The following is a 23036-nucleotide window of genomic DNA, read 5'->3' on the forward strand; positions in this document are numbered from 1 at the left end:
TTCGTTAGCACACCATATAAAAATATTTTTTTTTAGTATGACACTTTGGTAAAATGTTCACGTAGTTTTGTTATTGCATTGACATCCCTACCGGTATGTTTTTAATCTGCCTGAAGTTCACTCAGGAACTTACAATTGTCAAAACCATGAAAGAAAAAATTATATAGAACTTGCCATATTTTGATAACGTTAATATAAATCTGCCTTATCTAAATGTGATGTGGTGATTTTTACAATAGAGTTATCTCTCTTTGTTTTCATACACTGTTTGTCATTGAGGGTAATTTCCACATCTATTTTTAGTAACATAAATTCTGTTCAGCTAAAGTATTTGAGATATTCATTTAAAATAATTTTTGTCATTGCAATTTTTCAAATAATGATGGAAAATACACTTTTATTAAAATGTATTGTTTAATATTTTGATAATTTCAACATCACTTCCTGTGATCACGTGACTTCATAGTTTATGATTTTGCACGAAATGTTTTGCACTATGAAGGCTGTGTGTTGAACTGTAACATTGTTGAAGCTGAATTATATCTCTAGCTAGGTGTACCAACTGTAAGTTTACATTGTTTTAAATATAGCTTTGCTCATGATTGTATAGTATGTTTTGGTAGGGTTATTTTAATATTTGTTAAGTCTGAAAATATTTATTTCAATAGAATAAGTTCAGCATGTTTTGTTGATAAACGTTACATATCATATTGGCTATTCATTTTATTTCCAGTGATGTTTAATAGACTTTTGTTATGAAGAAGTTTATTTTATAAGATATACTTTTGGCATTGTTTACAACTACAATTAGAGGTAACATAGGTATATTGATTTTTGGTTAGGTTGTACAGTATCACTGTGGTCGGTGGTGACCTTGACCTGAGTTTGTGCATTGAGCCCTAGTTGGGGTAAGATTATATATGAAAGCATATTATATATTTATTCATGAGTTTATTATGAGTGTAATATGTTATAAATCTTTATAATGAAAAGGTCAACTGTCTGTCATATTTTGTAAAATTATTTTTATTCATATTTTTTTGTAATGCTTCATAATATTCATGTGAATTTACATTTGTAAGTAATGTCATGTTTTTCTTATTTTTCATTTGTACAGCACACTGTCATTCATTACTGCCAATATCATTCATTACCATTATCAGAATTTGTAATATCATTGATATTCATAATTAATAAACTTATAAAAAAGAACAAATCTGGTTATCACAAATGGTGTCGTGGACAGGATAAGTTAATGGTTAACTTGGATTATATGGCAGTGTGATGTGCATAATTTAGGTCTCCAGTATCAACTTGAGAGTTAATGGTTCAGTGAAGATATGATGTGAAGAACTGTTTCGGACAACTAGACCAATTTAAGATTTATTCGGTAGGAGAGTTACAGTGTATTATTTATCACCATGTCGGAAGAAGAATTAAAAGCCAAATTGACATTTCAAACTATGAAGACTGAAAAATTAGAACATGAACTAAGAAAAGCAAACACCATTATTGAAAAATTAAATGCCGATGTACATAACATGAGTTTTGCTAAATCAGAAGAACTTAAAACTGTTTTCATAGCAAGGGAGAAGAAAATACCAAAACTCTGTGGACGACCTACAAGTGTTAATGACCCAGACATATGCGAGTGGATTCATGATGTAAAACAACACTTAAAAACAATTGAACCATTAGATGCCAAACTTGATTTCATTTACGACAACATTGGTGGTCAATGTAAGGACGAAATACACTTTGACCAGAGAATGAAATGGATACTCCAGAAAAAATATTTAACATTATACGTTCAGTGTTTACTAATTACCAAACTATTGCAGCACTACAACAGCAGTTTTACCAGCGCAACCAAGAACAGGGTGATACTCTACAAAAGTACTCACTGGCGTTGATGAAGCTTATGGAGAAGATCCACAACAAGGATTCAAGTGTGATTACCGATAAGGACACAATGTTGAAAGAAAAATTTGTTGATGGAATTCGGGATGACAGTCTGAGAAGAGAGATGAGACGTTACTTACATCAGTTCAAGGATATGAACTTTCCTAAATTTAGAGAGACAGTGATTGACTGGTCAGAAGATTATAGAAGTCATAATCTACCACAACAGTGTTCATCAGAAGGAGCCAAAGTACAGTTAGTTGATTTGTTGGAAGACATAAAGAAGTTATTACTGAAGCAACAACAGCAACTGGACAGACACAGCAGAGAATTGCAGACGCTAACAGAAAAGTTCAATTCTACTGCAAGATGTGCAGAACCCAAACAGCCTAAGAGACAGATTGACAATGTTAAGAAAAACTATGTGACGTGTTTCAAGTGCAGTGGCAAGGGTCATAAAGCAAATCAGTGTCCATCTGTTTTCCCATCAGAAGCTAGGAAAAGTAACTCCAAGCAAGATGTTAATAAACAGGGGGAAAAACAACTTCTGTAGTGAAGAGTCGAACTGCAGGAGTGGAAATTGAAGACTCGCAAACAGACATTCGTGACAGAGTTTTTGACAAAGGAATTAGACCTTGTCCCGTAACGTCAGTGAAAATTGAAAACCAAGATACAATGTGTTTGTTAGACACTGGTTCTCAAATTTCAACAGTGACAGAAACATTTTTTAGAAGTCTACTTGATAATAAGCCAAATCTTCATGATGTTACTCTTTGGATGAAGGTGACTGGAGCTAACAACCTACCTATTCCATACCTTGGATATGCAGAAGTTGAGATTAGCATCCCAGATATAGTCACAATTCCAAATGTTGGTGTATTAGTTGTGAGGGATCCCGATGACGATTTTGGTCGAGAACGGAAGAGCCGAGTACCAGGAGTCCTTGGAAGTAATTTCTTCAAACTTCTGAAAACTCATTTGGAGTCCGTGTCTGATACCAAAGATAAACTTTTGTGTGACGCATGGAATGTTGTGTTATCCATGTATCAAATGACATCAGAAGTTAACAGGCTTAGTTTTGCCAAAGTTGGACGAATTCCAGTAAAAGTACCAGCTGAATCCATGGTAACTGTTATGTGTACTACACGACAAAGCCGAGGATGTTCGAATGTACTATTACAGGCAATTCAAAGTCCTCATGGAAATTTACCACGCAATGTGATTGTGATAGACTCTTATTCAGAGATTTCAAATGGAAGAGTGCCAGTACGAGTGATAAATTTAGGGACTGAGGATGTGTGGTTAAATCCTAAGACGAGGATAGGGACAGTTCAAGAAGCAGAAATAGCAGATTCCTTACATAATTCTGTTCAAGTGACAGTGAAGGATAATGAAATTCAAGTCCAAATTGATGGAGAGACAAAAATAGCTTCAGATATTACCGAACATGGAAATGGAAAAATCAAATTATACGGACATGACTTTGATATAGATACCACTCTTAGTAGTGAACAACAGCGAAAACTTGCACACTTATCGCAGAAACATAAAGCAGCATTTTGCAAAGATGAAGACGACTTAGGATTTACAGCCACGGTAAAGCACCACATAGAACTGACTGATAACAAACCCATCGCTGTTCCACATAGACGGGTACCACCCCACATGATGCAAGAGGTGAAACAGCTCATTCAGAAGTTCCTTGATCAGCAAGTAATTAGACCAAGTACTAGTCCATACGGAGCTGCAGCTGTATTGGTTCGGAAAAAGGATAAATCACTTCGTTTATGTGTAGACTTTCGTCTTCTTAACCAAAAGACAGTTAAGGATGCTTTTCCCTTACCGAGAATTGAAGAGTCATTGGATGCTTTAAGTGGATCAAAGTATTATAGCACCATTGATTTAGCGCAAGGTTACTATCAAGTCGCTTTAGATGAACTCTCTATCCTCAACCTATGGAGAATATATCAGCTCAGAAAGATTCCAAGGATAAAGAAACACAATCAGACATACCAGCAGACCGGTTACAGCCAGATGTGAATGGTGAGGATTCTTCAGTGGGAATTCATAGTGAAAAATGTGAATCTAGTGAAAAATGTGAAACAAGTGAAAAATGTGATTCAATTGAAAAATGTGATTCACGTGAAACATGTGAGTTCAATACAAATACTGGAAACTCCGTACATTCAGAGGATGCAAGAGAAAAAGCAGGGAAGCCGGTTCCATTGCGCAGATCTTTAAGAACTACAGCAGGAAAACATTCAAATCCGAACAAGTTGCCACAATCAGTTTTAGAATCGCAAGAAATTTTTGTGTAATTTATATGATTTGAATCAGACATTTTGTAATATTTTTGAAAATTAGTGTATAGTTTTCTTCTGCAAAAATATTTTTGTGTGTGTATATTTTTCAATTTTTTGCTGTGGAATGCAAAAATACTTAGCAGGGAAGAATGTGATGTGGTGATTTTTACAATAGAGTTATCTCTCTTTGTTTTCATACACGGTTTGTCACTGAGGGTAATTTCCGCATCTATTTTTAGTAACAGAAATTCTGTTCAGCTAAAGTATTTGAGAATACACATAGGTTTTTATTTAAATGTATTGTTTAATATTTTGATAATTTCAACATCACTTCCTGTGATCACGTGATTTCATAGTTTGTGATTTTGCACGAAATGTTTCGCGCTATGAAGGCTGTGTGTTGAACTGAAACATTGTTGAAGCTGAATTATATCTCTATCTAGGTGTACCAACTGTAAGTTTACATTGTTTTAAATATAGCTTTGCTCATGATAGTAAAGTATGTTTTGGTAGGGTTATTTTAATATTTGTTAAGTCTGAAAATATTTATTTCAATAGAATAAGTTCAGCATGTTTTGTTGATAAACGTTACATATCATATTGGCTATTCATTTTATTTCTAGTGATGTTTAATAGACTTTTGTTATGAAGAAGTTTAAATTTATTTTACAAGATATACTTTTGGCATTGTTTACAACTACAATTAGAGGTAACATAGGTATATTGATTTTTGGTTAGGTTGTACAGTATCACTGTGGTCGGTGGTCACCTTGACCTGAGTTTGTGCATTGAGCCCTAGTTGGGGTAAGATTTATATGAAAGCATATTATATATTTATTCATGAGTTTATTATGAGTGTAATATGTTATAAATCTTTATAATGAAAAGGTCAACTGTCTGTCATATTTTGTAAAATTATTTTTATTCATATTTTTTAGTAATGCTTCATAATATTCATGTGAATTTACATTTGTAAGTAATGTCATGTTTTTCTTATTTTTCATTTGTACAGCACACTGTCATTCATTACTGCCAATATCATTCATTACCATTATCAGAATTTGTAATATCATTGATATTCATAATTAATAAACTTATAAAAAGAACAAATCTGGTTATCACATAAATAAAGAATAAAATATATTATAGATTCCGAGCACTTCTCTTGAAATTAAATCATTGACTTTACATGGAAAATATGAACAACGCAATTAATACAAAATTAATTTCATTGGTTACACGTAAATAAGAACGGCAAATACAATAAATCCAGGAATTAAACACAATCGATACTTTAGAAATAATAATTACATAATAACAAGCCAATCGTTTTGCAGGAATGGATAATAATTTGATATTTAAAGTCGTCAGTTGACGGATAATTCTAAGCTCTTACAGAAACGCTGTAACTAAACACTACAGACTACAAAATGATCAGTCTTCGTATTGTCTGTTTAATGGCCTCTCTCTTTACAGTTTCTCGTGCTACTATCTCCTCCTTCAGATATATCGCGAAACTGGAACTCGATAACAAGATGTTTGATGAGGAACTTGTAGGACAACACAAAGCCCATTCTTTAATCGAGTGTGCTGCCACCTGTCAGAAAGATTGCGGTTTCTTCGGGTACAATCCTACGCTGAAGAAATGCCGGACCCACAAGAAGGCCTTCACTTCCGGAATGTCGGACGAAAACGGATGGCGGTATTACTTTCCGGAATGTATGTATTGGTTTTACTTTTATTTCTTCTTCAATCTTACACTTGTAGCCGATTTATCTACCTTATTTTGATTGTTTATTCTTATGAGTCGTTTCAAGCGTTGTATTATGAAGATAACTATATTATTTATTGTCTAGGTCATAATCTTATATAATTCTTAGTTTTGATTTGAGTTCTTCCTTCAGATGGTCTAAATCTAAATCCTAAATAATTCTCAGTTTTCATCTAAGATTTTCCTTTACTTATTATAAGTCCTAATTCTCACTTTTGTTCTTCAGTTCTTCCCTCAGATTGTAAGGCACATCGTGCCAATGGTTATGATAAATCGGACGCGTACGATATTTACCCATACGGGATAAAGTCCATTCCGGTCAAGGTTCATTGTAATATGGATATAATGGGCGGCGGATGGACGGTAGGTTTTGATTTCTTTTTACATCTGAGCTTTTTGAAGATAATGTGATGATATTGTGATATCTATATTTATGTAATGATTTGGATTGTTGCTTTTTTAAAGATCGAATTTCCAAGGGTTGGGGTGGAGGTTATGCCCTGTTCACTGATACGGATTGGTTGTTGCTTTTTTAAAGATCAACCACTGCTCGCTATCTCCACCTTTTTATTTATTCACAATGATCTTTCCAGGGCAATCAAATCTAGCCTAATAAATTTACATACAGCTTTCCAAGGTAATCCAAACTAGCCAAATAAATGTACGTTCATCTTTCCAAGACAATCCAAACTAGCCCAATAAATTTTAATAAATTTTTCTACGGCAATCCAAACTAGCCTAATAAATGTACATACACCTTTCCAAGGCAACCCAAATCTAGCCTGATAAATGTACCCACATCTTTACACGGCAATCCAAATTAGCCTAACAAATGTACATAAATCTTTCCAAGGCAATCCAAAAAAGGTTCGATGGATCCGTGAGCTTTGACAGAAACTGGACAGACTACAAAAATGGTTTTGGCAAACCGGAACAGGAAATTTGGATTGGTAAATATGAGCCAATACCGGGTCTTTAATTGGTTTAAAAGTATAACCAAGATATTAATAAACATTTGAATTTTGAAATCAGTTAAAAAAAATAAAATGATGCACGGATAATATAAACAGTACTCTACTTGCTTTGGTCTTGTTTTAGCAGTTCAATGGTAAATAAAAAATGCATTTACGAGTTTTTATCAAAATAAAGGAAAGATAAGACATACAAGAATGAAATTCAAAAGACTTCCGTATTTGAAAGTCCTTTAGTTTTTGAAAGTCCTTATGCTTTTAAGTTTTGTGTGAATTATGGGTGTGTGAATCACACAGACTTGTCATGTAGGCATATTTCATAAAGCACGCTTGAGCTAAATGATAAATAAACCTACGTACAAGTCTGTGTCATTCGCACACCCATAATTTACATAACTTATATTGACGGTCAATAGTGACAGCGTCTTTTGTTCTTACAGTAGTAGTCAGTCCGTATGTGTACTACATGGGGACTCGATCAAGAACGACTTCTCTATGAAAAGCCCCATTACATTTCTATACTAAAGATCTGGGGATTTTTATTTTGAAATTCTGTTCTTCTTTTTTCATTTAAAGATTCTTAAGATGTTATCACACCATCTAAATCAAACCAAACTGCGCCGTAGCGTCATCAAACGTCACTTTTTTCGTGTGTTGTGTTTACCAGTTTCAAATTTCGAATGCTCAGAAAAGTGCAAAAAAATAATAACCAAATGCCCTATAATTTTTGAAAAGACGACAATATAAATTGTGGAAGCGAATAAGGATAATTTTCGCCACAACCTTATGTGTTTAAATCTTATATTCCGAATCAATACTCATGTATTCTCTAATATAACCTTTGTTTTTTTACCATGAACCGTAGGACCGTACCCGTACACATCCAAGAATAATAAAAATCTTGATTTCTGTCAATAATTTAATCAAAAAATTATGATGCACTTCAGTGTGATAAATAAACATTTACTGAAAATTTTAGCTTAGTGTGCCATTATTTTCAAAAAGAAACATCTTGTCGACGATTTTCCCGGACAACCCTCGTAAATCTAAATAAAGCATGATATAGGAACAGATTATAGATATCTGTATCTACGTAGTTAAATAACATACATTTAAATACTGTACAATGGGCATATAGTCTGATACAGTTTTAAACAATGCATTTTACAAAAATCTTTAGATTGTTATATTATTTTCCCTTGGGCTATTTTTACGAAACAATATTATTGTAATACACTTCGCTATTGATTTTGAATATATCTTAAAACAGGAAAGTAATTTGATTACTCAATAAGGTATGATTATATTCAAATAAGAATCAATGGAATTTTTAATACAGGAAATGACGTAATCCATCAATTAACAAAAGAAAACACCTCATCCCTGTATGTGACCATAACTCTACAGAATGGTACAACACTTTATGAAATGTACGATGGATTCTCTGTCTCCAGTGAAGCTGGAAAATATCAACTCTTTCTTGCAGGACCTGCCACGGGAACCTTAGGTAAGTGTATCTACGCTAAGTTCTAAAAGTTGATTTAAATTACGCATTTTATTATAAAAATACATGTTTGTATTGAATTATTATTTAGTTTTTGAAAAAAGATACGTTTTTTCTGATATTCTTTTTAATTCAGCGCACACTAAGTTATGTTTTAAATTTCAGAATATCATCTGCATGTTCAATTCTCTAATTCTGCAAACATTGAATTTTTTATAGCCAGAAGGCTAAAATTTGAAAATAACATTTTACTAGTACGGAATGACTTTATCAGAGCGTCATTAAGCTTAAATATCAAGTGATACTAAGCAGAAAAAGTATTTGATCGGATACATTTAAATTGAAAAAAAAAATTAAAAAGCCATATTTAAAACATCTCAATGGTTTTCACATTAACAATACATATGCTTTATCTAATGAAACTCTAATATTTTAAAACATTTACAGTTACACTATTTCTTATATCGTTAAAATTTTGAATGATTTACTTCGTATTGTATTTTGTATATTTTTAAAGGCACGGTCTCTGACATATACGAATATTTCATTTATTCATGTTTTCTGATATTTTCAGTGATCTTTGCAACCACCCCCCCCCCCCCCCCCCCAAAAAAAAATACCATGCTTAAGAGGTGTAACACGCCAGTGGTTTATTGTTACACTAGATAGGATGCTATATGAATACCGCAGTGTTTTGTTGGCTTGTATTTTTTTATCTCTCTATACAAGAAACAACACGTTAAACTTTGCATCTCAGACGTACTTCAGTATTAAGATAAATGAGATGTAAATTAATAATTATTATCTCTGTTATATATTGTTTCTCTAAATCTGCAGGTGCCAGTATTAAGATATTGGGGATTCAAGGACTAAACTAAATAAATATTATCACTCTTTCCATCACATAAAGCTGTCTATCTTAGATGTGCCTTAGTATTATTAATGACAATTAGATTAAAAATATATCATAACTTTGTGAGTCTTTTTGTTTGATTTTACAGGGGACAGGTTAAATACAGGTTTATTTTACCACGATCTGTCTGGGATGTTCTTCTCCACCCAGACAGAGTTCACGACGAGTATAGTGGATATAAATCTGCTGATCTATTTTAAACAAGTGTCCGTGTATATTTTTCTTTTTTAATTCTACAGGAGTCAGTATGTTGGACACCGGTTATCCTAATAACTTTGATCTGTCTGGGATGTCCTTCAGTACCCCGGACAGAGATAACGACGGGTATAGTTATGGTAACTGTGCTGCTCACTACAGAGGAGGCTGGTGGTACAATGACTGTCACTCCGCCTTCCTTAACGGTCCCTGGTCCCCGGAGTCCTGGTCCTGGCCATGGTTTCCCACAGTAGAGAATGGGACATCAGTGAAGGGGACCACCGTGATGATCAGACGTCATTAGGTAAACATCATTAAATCTTAATATCCATTTTTTTTCTTTTTGTATCACTCTGAAATTTTCATTTTTAAAAGTTGTTTTTTTTTAATAAAAAAAAAATATGCTATCATACATTTATCTGTGTAGTATTAATTTAATTTTTTTTTTAATAGACGAAAGATCATCCATGGATTACGGAAACCCCCAAGAGACGATTTTAAATTAATTTTTATCGCTGAGTTCTTTTTTTTAATATTTAACATCAAGTAATAAACAGTAAAAGAAGGTGGTTGAACTGCTCTGTAAGGCGATACTGGATGTATTTAGTAAAAGATGTATTTTATATGTGTTGTAATAAATTTTAAATTAGAAATATTTCGTTCTTTTTTCCAAACACTGATAAATGGACATAACTGGGCGGAGAATGAGGATGAAGATTACTTTATTGTTAAACCTATTACAGTGGAACCTGTTTAATCCGACACATGCAATACTCTTTACTGTGATTTCAGCCATTGTCATTTATACTTATCTCAGTGATCTTTACACGCTGCAATACTACATCTTGGTTATTCCAACACATACATTTTTAATCTGTTCCCAGTGCATGTCGGATAAAACAAGTATCATTGTAATAAAGATGTTAATATATATATATATATTTTAAATCGACTGTAATATTTTATTGTGTGTTTTTTTTTATTTCAAAACACTCTAACACAGATCCGGGATTAAAAGGTTACATTTGTAATACGCGTTTTATTTTGACGTCACAAATCTTAAAAGCAAAATTTGAGATCATTTAAATTCATTATTTAGGCTAGAGATAATTTAAGTAAGTTAGAAAAAAAATCAAATTTGCAAAACAAGACAAGGAGTTAGAAAAAAAATGAGCACCGATTCATTATTTATTTAAAGATGATATCATATATTTGCAACTGCTTTTGCAAATAAAAAGCAAGCTATCATTAATCAATATGTTTGCTAAAACTTTTGTAATTATGATACTACATCTTTAAAAAATGATTCAATATGTGTGATAAGTCATTCTCCTTTATGCAATGTGTATACGATGGTTTATATACTAGTATATCCAAAAATTTGATAGACTACAACTTGAAATTTGTTATTAAATCAATAGGAAAAGTTTTAGGAGCTAATGATAAAAATTCAAGAAAAGTTTGTGAAACAAAGACGCTTATGATAAATGTTGTCGTTTGCAGGTCAAACACCAAGGTCAATATAAAGGTAGTTTTGGTACCAAAAGAAACGTTCCTCACAATGAGTCTACCTTCTAAAATAAAACCCGTAAAAGCAGCAACAGTTCAGTAATTATGACCAAAGTTAGAGATTTTCAAAAGTAGGTCAAACTGAACAAGGTCAAGGAGTCAATATTAATGATGCCAAAAGAAGAATTAAAGAAAGAATACACAGGTGAAATATAAAAGTCACGAAATCAACCATTCAAAAGTTATCACCAAAGTTTTTTTCAAAAGGTGGTCAAAGTCTGATGTCCAAATAAAAGGATAAAAATATAAAAAGAAAATATTGGTATTCAAGAGAAGCTCTTACCACAAGAAATGAAGAAGAAGAACAAGAAAATAGTTAACCCCTAGCACAAAATATTCAGTAAATACGACCAAAGTTTACGTTTATGAAAAGTAGGTCAAATCCATAAGATCAAGGTTCAAGGTCATTACTGGTTGTACTCAAGAGAAGGTCTTATCAAAATATAAAACTGAGGAGTGTGATATCACTTGATTTAACTGTGTAGTAGCTATGGCTAAGAATAAAATTTTGAAAATTTCTTTAAACGTGAGTCAAAATAAAGATCAAAGTCAAAAATACTTTTACCCTAGGAAAAGTTTTACACGTTGAATACACCAGTGAAATATTAAAGCCATAGCTCATATGACCAAGGCTCAAATTTCAAATTCGAAATTGACCGTCAAAATAAAGAAAAAACCTGTGAAATATGAAATTCATAGCTCAAACCCATTAAAGGCTGTAGTCAAAGTTAATTGATTTACCACTTACAGATAAATCATGAAAAAAAAAACAAAAAAAACAAACAAACAGACAACTGGACCGACCGTCCTAGGAAAGTATATTTGCCCCTTATTTTTGGGATTACGGATAGAAATTTTAAAAACAACACTTTGAGTTAAAATGTTTGTATGGTGAGAGGAGATCTCAGTCAGTTTCCTTGGGAAAATAACGAAACAATATAATGCACTGTCTGTCTTTGTGTACATGCTATTCATAGTTTAATTAAAACATGAGGATGAACCTAGATCTCTTCCGAGGAGACGAATATACAATCCAAGGATAAATTTATATCTCTTCCGAGGAGAGGAATATACGATCCGAGGATAAATCTAGATGAATTCCGAGGAGACGAATATACGATCCAACGTTAACTTGAAATACTCCATTTAATGATTTAGAACTTTATACACCATGCTTAATGAAATTATATAACAAAAGATAATGTTTGCAAATGTTTATTTTTATGTAAAGAGAATGAATCATTATGCAACAGAACACTCGTCATGCTCCAAATAAAATGTAGAATCCTCACAAATAAAGGGAAGTTTTAGTCCGTCTTCTCCTGTATAGTACGTGTAGTTCCTCTAAGTCACCCAGCGCCACCTGTCGTCGTTATGATAAGTCAGAAGGAGGCCAAAGATTTGGTCAACTGCTGTCTGGCCCCCATCGTTAGGATTCCAGTTCTGATACGATACGTTACAGCTGTCCAATAATCAAAAATGTGTCTATCATTGTCGTCAAATGTCAAAACATTGGAACGGAATGCAAATGAACCGTTGAGATCAACTTCTGCAGAAAAGGGACAAGAAAAAAATTATATAATCTTCAAAATTGAAACACCACCGATACAATATGAGTTGTTGCTTTACATCCTGAATGCTCTAAAAATTATAAAATTCGATCCGCTGTATCCAAATTCAGTAGACATTTGAAGGGAAAGTATTCTCATTTTTGGTAAGTGGAACAATAGAATATTTTCTAACGAGCATAAGCAAACCTAGGCCAAACTTTATTTCAATTTGAATAACACAGGAATATAGTGTTTATGGGTGAACTTTGAAATGAACAATTTTGATACACTTCAGAAATATATTTTCCAGATTTAATGTGCAGGTTTTTATTTAAAGTGTAAAATCAGATTTGTAGAGAGCAAAAAAAAAGGTATTCCAGAGAAACTCTTACGACAAGAAATTAGCTAGTAAACTAGTAATCCCATAGCATTAATAATTCAGGAGATACGGTCAACGTTAACGTTTTCAAAAAGTAGGTCAAATCCATCAGTTCCATCGTTTAGGTCAAAGGTCAATACTGGGGAGTTTGATATCACGTTATTTAACCGTTCAATGATTATGGCTAAGATTTAATTTTTTAAAATTTCTTTAAAAGTGAGTCAAACATAAAGATCAATCAGAATGTCAAAAATAGATGTACCCCAGCAAAAGTTTTTACACGTTTTAGGATAAAAATACATACTTTATTAGGATGGGCAATTCCTTTTAGGACTTCACTGATATCAAAAAATATAATGCGGTTTAAATCTACATGTTGGGGACATTCAGATTTTTTATTTATACCTAAAACGTGATGTCGACGTCACAAGATTTTATCAACTTTACTTACAGTTTACAGACCATCTATACATTCCAATATTGCAAGGGCGTAACCAGGTTAAACTCTTAGTATAATTTGTAATTCTTTTAAAAACTATATGTAGTTTATGAAAAGTGATTCAAAAATTAAACACAATGATAGGTCCTTTCATATTATATACACCTGTAAAATGTGAAATCCTTAGCTCAAACCAATTAAAGGCTGTAGTCAGGGCTAATTGATTTCCCCACTTATAGATAAATCAGAAAAAAAATCACAAACAAACAGACAGACGGACCGACCATCAGAGCAAAATATATCTGCCCTTTAATTTTTGGATTACCGATAGAAATTAGTAAAATAAAAATAACACTTAGTGCTAAAATGTTTGAACGTATGGTATGAAGAGATACCGGCGTAAGTTCCCTTGGGAAAATAAGGAAACACTATAATGCACAGTCTGTCTTTGTGTATATTCTATTCATAGTTTATTTAAAACATAAGGATAAGTATAGATCTCTTCCGAGGAGACGAAAAATCGATCCGAAGTAAACTTAAGAAAACTCCACTAAATGATTTAGAACTTTTTACACCATGCTTAATGAAATAATATGAAAAAAAATAATGTTTGCAAATGTTTATTTTAATTAAAAGAGAATGAAACATTTTGTAACAGAACACTCTTCTGGCTCCAAATAAAACAGAGAATCCTCACAAATAAAGGGGACTTTTAGTCCGTCTTCTCCTGTATAGTTCGTGTAGTTCCTCTCAGTCACCCAGCGCCACCTACCGTCGTTATGATAAGTCAAAAGGAGGCCAAAGATTGGGTCAACTGCCGTCTCACCATCGTCGTTAGGATTCTAGTTCTGATACGTCACAGGTGTCCAATCATCAAAAATGAGTCTTTCATTGTCGTCAAATGTCAAAACATTGGCTCGAAATGCAAATGAACCGCTTAGATCAACTTCTGCAGAAATGGACAAGAAAAAAATTAAATCATCCTCAAGGTTGAAACACCACCGATACAATATGATTTGCTGCTTTACATCCTGCACGCTCTAATAAAATAAAAAGAAATTGAACTGCTGTATCCATGTTCAATAGACCTTAAAAGGGAATGAATCACTTTTTTAGCGTCGTGGCAAATGTAACAATAGAATATTATCTAACGAGCATGAGCAAAGCTAGGCCAAACTATATTTCAATTTGAAGAACAAAGTAAAAAAAAGTACCCTTAGGTGATGTGTGATTCCAATATAAAGTTTTCAGATGAAATTAGAAACTATCAAATTTAATAAATTGCGAAAACGTATTTTGCTGATTCAATTTGAAGTTTTTTAACCTGAAAGTTTAAATGAAAAATGAAAAAAAAATCTAACTATTTATCAAAGGTATTTAAATATAATCTACATAATTTTTTTATGAAGGAGTTTCTATTTTTTAATCAAATGCAAAGTAGAGCAATTTGATAAAAAAAAAAATTACTATTGCATTCATGCGATAAAAAGGAAAGCATATTATGAATAAATTGTTTAATTATGGGGTTTACTCCTTAAAACCTCCTAAGAATCGACAGCATGTATGAAAAATATTTTTTGTGACCACATTGTGTATGGTAAAATAATCTGATAATTAGACTGTTTGAATATCGGGTGTAAACAATAAGCCATAAAATGTATTGTTTAATTACCCGGATGTATGCAGTTTGCGCCTAAAAATCTCCTATATCCATCACCATACCAGACCAGAAGCTCTTCATCCGGCTCTACGTCATGTGAGGTCATATAGAAGATGATGCCCTCGCACGTGATGTGAATGACGTTTTCCTGTTGATACATGTATTTGGCGGGAGAATTAACGAATCGTAACCAGTTACTACAGACCGGATCTTCTGCATCTATGTTGTAAGTACCATTGGTCCCCTGTTTATCTACTTTTGAACACAATAAGATTCTAAGTATTAAGAATTAATTTTAGGTACTGAATGATTAAGGAATTTATAAAAAAAAATCTAAAAGTTTAAAGCATCGTGAGAGTGTTTTATAAGCAATATTAGTCACCTACCAGCAAGAGTAATCTGGTTCCTTCTAAAATAAAAAAAATCCACAGTTTTATAAAAAGACATTTAAGTGGACAAAAGTTAAACTTGATCTAAAGCTAAGTTACGTCATTAAAAGTTGTTTTGGATTGCCTTACTTAAATGCATATTAAATAGTGAAAAAGTGAGACAATTTCAAAATTTATGTACATTTCCATTAAGAAAGAGTTCGGCGATCAAAATAAACCAAAAAGTCAATTTATGAAAACTTGACATTAAGGGCCCTTTTCTCGTGATGGCAGTCATATTTAAATAAGTGTTTACTGAAGGATCATTCGTGTGTTGTTTGATATGCATGTGTTGCATAATCTTTATATTCCTTCTGTATCCTGTTTGGTGTATTTGAAGGCATTCATTGCATAGTATGCTAAACAATGAGGGGATTATGATTTCTCTTTGCACAACATGTATTATAACCTCAGTAAATTATGTATGAGAGACACCCTGCTTCGTACATACATTTTCTTCATGAAAAATAAGAATAAATGACATTATTCATTCTTATTTAAGTGCTCTGTTTCCGTCTGTTTTTTTCCGAAATCAAGTTCAGTCTATTTGGAAGAGTTATACAAAGAAACTCGCTGTCGGTCGTGCTTCCTGCTTTATTTTGATACGAAAAACAAAATAGGACATTGTATTCATAAGGAACAGATTTCCATCCGAATATGGTTTGTAAAACATTCAAGTTAAATTTCCTATCTTGATACGCTCGCTGTATTCCGCTTAATTTTTTTAAGACACTAATTATAATGATATATACCCCTATGAGTTCTTAGCAAGTGAGTTAATGTTTCTTTTTGCTGTCGACTCGTGCGTATCTCCAACAGTAAAGTTTTTGGATAATAAACAATATAAAGCAGAAACGGGAAGTAAAGTTTAGTGTATTTTAATGTACAACAATTTATAATCACAGGAACTTTGATAACTATATGTATGGCATTGGCAGATCCTTGTGGACGTAAAGGACCCCCCCCCCCCTCAATTTGCTAAATAGAGTCAAGTCACAAATTGTTGTGTCGTTTTTACTGTAAATAATGTTTAGTTAAAGGCTAATGACATTGTAATACTAGTATATGAGGAAGTTTGTCTGTTAAAAAAAATGGAACAATTATTATGGAAGATTTTTATGTCAAATCATTTATACAGAACAACTATGCAAGATATGGAAACAATTGTATTCAAACTCAAAATCCTTATCTGAAAAAAATGAAGCATACGATTTTAATATGAATGATGGAGGTGTTTCAAACCCTAGACAATATTTTACCCAGAATATTTTTTCAGACCATAAATGAATAAGCATCTTTAAATTAATTTTTTTCTTAAGTCATTTTCTGAACTATTTTTCAAGGTCTTTATTACACAGGTTTATTGTCTTTAAAATTAGGAGTACTTTGTTCGTTTTACTTGAAATTACTTTTCCTTTTTTTAAGTTGATAGTGAGGGAGAAATGTGCTTTTGTTGTCATATAGTGTTGGAAATTTTTCTGGGACAGGAGGAGAGGTGGTATCGAAATATTGTATAAAGATATCTAGTGAGGATTTAACTTTGGCAGTTTTAGTGAGGGCTGAGATCGCTAATATTAAATATCTCAAAAAACTGCCTTTCATTAATATTAGCTTTTGTAGTGACCATTTTAATTAGCTTCAATTAGTTCTCTCTAAAAACATTTTTTGTTGAAGAGGCAAAAGACTCTCTTTAACTGTACAAAAAGACAGACAGAAGATATCAGAACAGTTATAAATAATCAATACATTAACTAGGTATTTTTTTCTTTAAAAGTTATTTTTACGAGGCTGGTTGTTTTAAGTAATCATTAAAATTATAATACAACAGTGCTGTAACAAGAACAGGCTAAACCAAGAAATTCATTGTTATTGAATATGCTGTAGTATGTAAACTTGTGGAAAGCTTATAATTATTTTAAAATCACATGGCTATATTAAAAGGAGTGAGAGGCCCGCCTATTCTCTAATATTACGCCCCTTGTCCATGCTTGATAAACTTATCTGAATTCAACCAATATACAATAAATGTAAAGATTTTCGCTCAACATTTAAGTAACCTATAGGGGTTCAGCTTATTGACTTATTTCATCGATTACATTTTTATCTTCCGCCTTTAGGCTTATGTATAAAGTTGTGGATATATTCTCAAAAATATTTATTTCAGAAACGCATTCGTTTAAACAGCAGTAAGAAAGTTCAGCATGGCAATTGTATGGACAGCCTTCCTTGCTTTCAGCTTCTTGTGTACAGCTTCCCAGTACATTTACTCGAAAGAAACCACTCACTGGGACAGTTATTATGAGACAATGATCGAAATCCGAGAACTTCTCATCCAACAGGAGCGGATCCAAAAATCTGTAGAATCCCTGAGACAGATGGTGAAGAAACTTGAGGAAGATGTAACCAAGACCAAAGAAGATGTTCAAATCGTCAAAAGAGGTAAATTAACCTTTTCTATCCCTAAAATACTTCTAATTTTTACTCTCTCTCTCTCTCTCAATTTTGTATATTCATTAGTATGATAATTACAACATAAATACCTATTTTAGAAATCCCCTTCTTACGAGACATGCACACAGGCCTAGGTTTAAAGGCCTCTTCTGAGGGACACGCAATATTTTATATAAAAGTTCTGAATTCATTGCAAATAAACGGAAGTTACTTTTTTTATCAATTTGGGTCAGTGGTGGCCGAGATTTGAACTCATTATTCCCTCCCGATCACGGAGCAAGCGGTCTCTTATTGTTAAGGAAGAAGACGTTTAAAAAATACTCTTCACGATCATTTCAGAGACAATACAGTTTTATGTCTAGCAATTAATTGCAAAATTTGAATTTCAAAACAATTTATACTAAGTAATAGTCCTGTCTGTTAACTGACCATTTCTTATTTATTTTTATTTCGAATGACTCCTGGAGTTGCAACTGATGCAATTTTATTTTGTTACTCGAATATCGTCTTTTCTATTTCTTGCTTTCTGTTCGTCTTAACATTGATAAAAAAAAATCAATTTCTACTGTCATGGAAATGCAAAATAAGAAAAGATATCAAATAAACAACATGATAATGGATGAATGAAATTCATTTTAGGGATAAAGCTGTACATTTGTATAATCCTTGACCATCAGACAATTGCAGTTTGTAATTGAGTAAAAATACATAAAATAGGATGTACTTCAATAATTCTGTCTGCAAAATTTCTGAAAGTTTTTTTTTTAGCTATTTCTGTAGATTGATTTTTTCTGATTCAGTTATTCCAAGAGACTGTAATGATCTACAAACCCGTGGATACACGAATTCAGGAGTGTTTAACATCTATCCTTACGAAACCAGTACAAGTCCTGCCCCTGTTTACTGCGAAATGTCGACAATGGGCGGGGGATGGACGGTGTGCTATTTATTTCGATATTAGAGTATACTGTACAATTTATTTCACATTTCAATGTCTTTTGAATATGAATATTTTTAGATTATATCATAACATATCGATCACACAACTGTTTAAAACAATGATTTGCTATACATGTTAATTATAAAGGCAATCCAAAAGAGAATTACTGGATCCCTAGACTTTGACAGGACCTGGATGGAATATAAAAATGGTTTTGGTTCACCGGAACAGGATGTCTGGGTTGGTGAGTGTAAATAACTTTTAATAGGAATTTTTTATTCCTTAAAAATACGAAAAAAAATCTTGTGGCAGTTAAAAAATAAAAGCGTAATAAAAATCTAAATTCAAGACTAGGTAATATGTGTTCTATGATATTCATATATTGTGTTTAATTAATATCTAACTAATTAGAAAAAAAGAAAAGAAAAGATGAAACTCATTTGGCGAACAAATATAGCAATATTGTCTATAGCTAAAGACAATAATTTGTGGTTTTTTTTAATTAATAGTATTGCAATGGATTTTTCAGCTGAATTCATATCTATCTATATGCAGGAAATGAAGTAATCCATCAATTAACAAAAGAAAACACCTCATCCCTGTATGTGTCCATTACCCTCCAGAATGGTACAACGCTGTATGAAATGTATGAGAGATTCTCTGTCTCCGATGAAACAGGAAAATATCAATTTTTTCTTACAGGACCTGTCACGGGGACCTTAGGTAAGTGTATTCATGTTAAATTCTTAATCTTGGGTTTAAATTACGTATTTCATAATAAAAATACATTTTTGCATTGAAAGATTATTAGGTTTTTTTAAAAAAAAACTTTTTTTCTGACATTCTATAAACCTTTTTACCGGTAATTCTACGCTTCAATTCACTAATTCTGCAAATATTGAATTTGTTATAGTCAGATAGCTAAAATGTTCAGAAAGTTACTAATGTTTAACAAACAAAGCCAGTAATTACACTTGCACAAACATTGTTATTCAGCTTGGGTTTCCTGATAATTTTTGATACTTACATCCAATGTAATTTTCTGTATGAAATTCATTAGAAATCCACGACGTTCAAAATTCTATAACACACGCGAAACCTTGTCACCGCGCGTCAGAATACATAGTAGGAACTTCATGCATTTTCAATACTTTATGAACACCAAAATGTACATTTTCTTCCTCGCAATGTTCGTTTGTGTTATTTAACTTAACGACGTCACATACGTCACAAACGGCTCTTACGTCTATAAAGCAAACCAGTTTTGAAGGGCGCTAAATTCACATCAAAGATTACCGAAGTAAACAACTATGAAGAGGAAAAATTAAAGAATACAAATATAAGTTTTGAATTCATATTTTGGGATGTCTTCGGTCTTATAACACACCTGGTCGTGCCGACAAATTAAATACCGCGTGTTAATATGAATTCAATGCTTATATTTACATTCTCTAATTTTTCTTTATCATACTTTTTTATTACCTTCATGATTAATGTAAATTTAGCGCCCTTCGGTATTGGCGTGCTTGACAAACATAATAGCCGTTCGTGACGTCGAAAAAACGTTTGTGACGTTGAAAAGTTAAATAACGTAAATAAAAATTGCGAGGAAATAAAATGACAAATTAGTTTTTAATGCACTTTCGCCGTATTTTATGTTAATTTACAAGGGTAGTATTTTTAAATGAAATTGAGTCAAGACAATATACATCTTAGTATTCTTAAATACTGAAGATACATTTAGTTCCTTCTGTGTATTCTACCGCGCTGTAACAAGGTTTCGCGTGTGCTATAGAAAGTTAAAGGTCGTGGATTTCTAATGTCTGTAATAAAGAAAATTACACTGAATGTAATTATACATTTTTAAAGGCATGGTCTCTGAAATATATGAATATTTCATTTTTTCATGTTTTCTGATATTTCCAGTGACCGGTAAAGGAAAGGGTACCCCCCCCCCCCCCAAAAAAAAATACCTGCTTTAAAGATGTAACATGCCTGTGTATCTCGATGAATTTTACTTTTATTTGTCAGTCATTAGTGCTAAGAATTTTTATTTTATTTGTATATGTATCTCGATAAATTTTACTATTATTTATCAGTCATTGGTGTTCTAATAAGCGAACAGGCCTCTTTATGATCGTGTAGACATACGTAGTACATCTACGAACTATTTTCTAAAAATAAATATATATTAAATAAATAAATAACCACCGTATTGCTACAATCATTTTTTGGTGGCCGATCATACATGGAGTTAAATGTCAACACAATATAAAGAGAAAATAAAGATGAGGTGAGGAGAATTGCAAATAGCAACAAAAAGGGGGGTGATTTTGTTCAATAATTGCTGACCATAAATTATACATTAAATTAAAATGAGAAGGGGGAGATTAAATACATATTTGGAAGGTGTGTAAGTGTATAATATGTAATAAATACAAATAAAAACAAAACTGTATTACATCAGAAAACACCACCCTAATGAGTCACAATAAATCACACCTGTTGTGTAAGAGAACAAATCACCCTTTACGTGACTGAGTAAACACCACATCGATTGTTTCGGATATAAACACCTATGACGTTTCGTATAACACTGCAACATTATGTTGTCATAGTACATCTTACCTGTATTGTATGGGAGTATATCACATCTGTATCGTGATATGGTACAGTGCAACTGAAATGTGTTGGGGCAGTTGTACTTATTTATAACTTTCTTTCTACAGGTGACAGCATGTCAAATACTGCTAATACTAACGACGATCTGTCTGGGATGCCATTCAGTACCCCGGACAGAGAAAACGACAATCATATATATCACTGTGCTCGTGGATATGGAGGAGGTTGGTGGTTCAACGCTTGCGCCTTGTCCTTTTTCAACGGTCCTTGGTCCCCAGCTTACTGGCAATATCCTTGGAATCCTACGGTTACATCCGGGACATCAGTGAGAGGGACAGTGATGATGATAAGAGGTCACTAGGTAACTCAACTCTATGTTATGTTGTATTGGTCATTCATACTTAAAATGATGGTGAGTTTAATTACAATTCTGGGGGAAAAATATGCTTACAAATATACTCCATCCTGTGTTTTTTTTTTATATATTGCAGAGATACTTTTATACCTTTTACACGTACCAAAAGCACGAGGAAGAAAAAAAGAGTCCTTACGAAATGTACATACCGGGTTGGTCGTTTTCATTTTACTGGAACAGAATTACGATAGGAACATTGTTTTAGCTTTTTACGCAGGTTGTTTGAAAAGTTTGCGGACACATTGCTTTACGGGAAAATATATAGTGTAATGTAAAATATGACCAATTCCTATCTTCTGTTTATCAGCATGCATAAAATCATGCCAATTTACAAAAACTTTACAGCAGTTCTTTTTTTACTTTGCGGTTAAGTCTTTTTCGACTTAAAACTTATGTTTCTATATAAAGACATCTTACATTACTTTTATAATGCATTTTGTATGGATAAAGATATTATTGAGATATTAAAATAAATGTCTTCGCAGTTAAGCTATCAGATACGGAAACAATGCAAAATCTACAGACACAATTTCAATTCGATTAGAGGGGTACTTAGATACTGCAAGAGTTGATCATTGAAAATTTTAATCCTTTCACTTTAATAAAGCTGTTATAAGTTAAATATATTTGTCTTTTGTACGTTTAGGCAATTTTAAACAACATCAAGAAGCAATTTAAATCTGTTAGACAGTTTCCTTTATATACGCATACAGTGTAGTAGCTCGGTGCTCCATGTCCTTCCATGACGTTCACAATTGTTTTTATGCGTTGGTTATTTATAAATGGTTATAGACGGCTATATAACCTCCAATATAATTTAAAATGTCGCCAGATGACGTTTCATTATTACTTTTGCGACATATGAAATACTAAGTCTTTAATAAATCTTTGTGCGATACAACTGTTAATTTTTTTATTTCATTACAAAGTGTAATGTTGACGTGCATGCTCCATGAAGCATCTTTTATTAACATGATTCAGCTGTATATTTCATTGATGTGACTAAGCTGTATATTTTTAGCTC

The 23036-nt window shown here is 32.5% G+C and overlaps 1 protein-coding gene across 1 annotated transcript; it reads left to right on the forward strand.

The window, feature by feature from the left end:
- The first annotated feature begins 5633 nt into the window (after positions 1-5633).
- Positions 5634-10100, forward strand: LOC134248301 (fibroleukin-like). Its single transcript, XM_062730710.1, has 6 exons — positions 5634-5924; positions 6203-6339; positions 6830-6926; positions 8287-8454; positions 9604-9863; positions 10013-10100. Exons 1-5 carry the CDS (start codon positions 5636-5638, stop codon positions 9861-9863), a joined length of 951 nt encoding a protein of 316 aa, XP_062586694.1. The 5' UTR covers positions 5634-5635; the 3' UTR covers positions 10013-10100.
- Positions 10101-23036: the final 12936 nt, after the last annotated feature.

Source organism: Saccostrea cucullata, unplaced genomic scaffold (genome assembly GCF_032062105.1).
Source record: "Saccostrea cucullata isolate Sc308-1 unplaced genomic scaffold, CSIRO_AGI_Scuc_v1 ctg1902, whole genome shotgun sequence".
NCBI classification, from domain to species: Eukaryota; Metazoa; Mollusca; class Bivalvia; order Ostreida; family Ostreidae; genus Saccostrea; species Saccostrea cuccullata.

Bases quoted from the DNA above. Each gene is read 5' to 3' on its own strand.
- LOC134248301 (XM_062730710.1), top strand. From the start codon at position 5,636: ATGATCAGTCTTCGTATTGTCTGTTTAATGGCCTCTCTCTTTACAGTT. The intron at 6,927-8,286 runs GTAAATATGAGC...TTTTTAATACAG, and splicing joins GGAACAGGAAATTTGGATTG to GAAATGACGTAATCCATCAA. The intron at 8,455-9,603 runs GTAAGTGTATCT...TTAATTCTACAG, and splicing joins ACCTGCCACGGGAACCTTAG to GAGTCAGTATGTTGGACACC.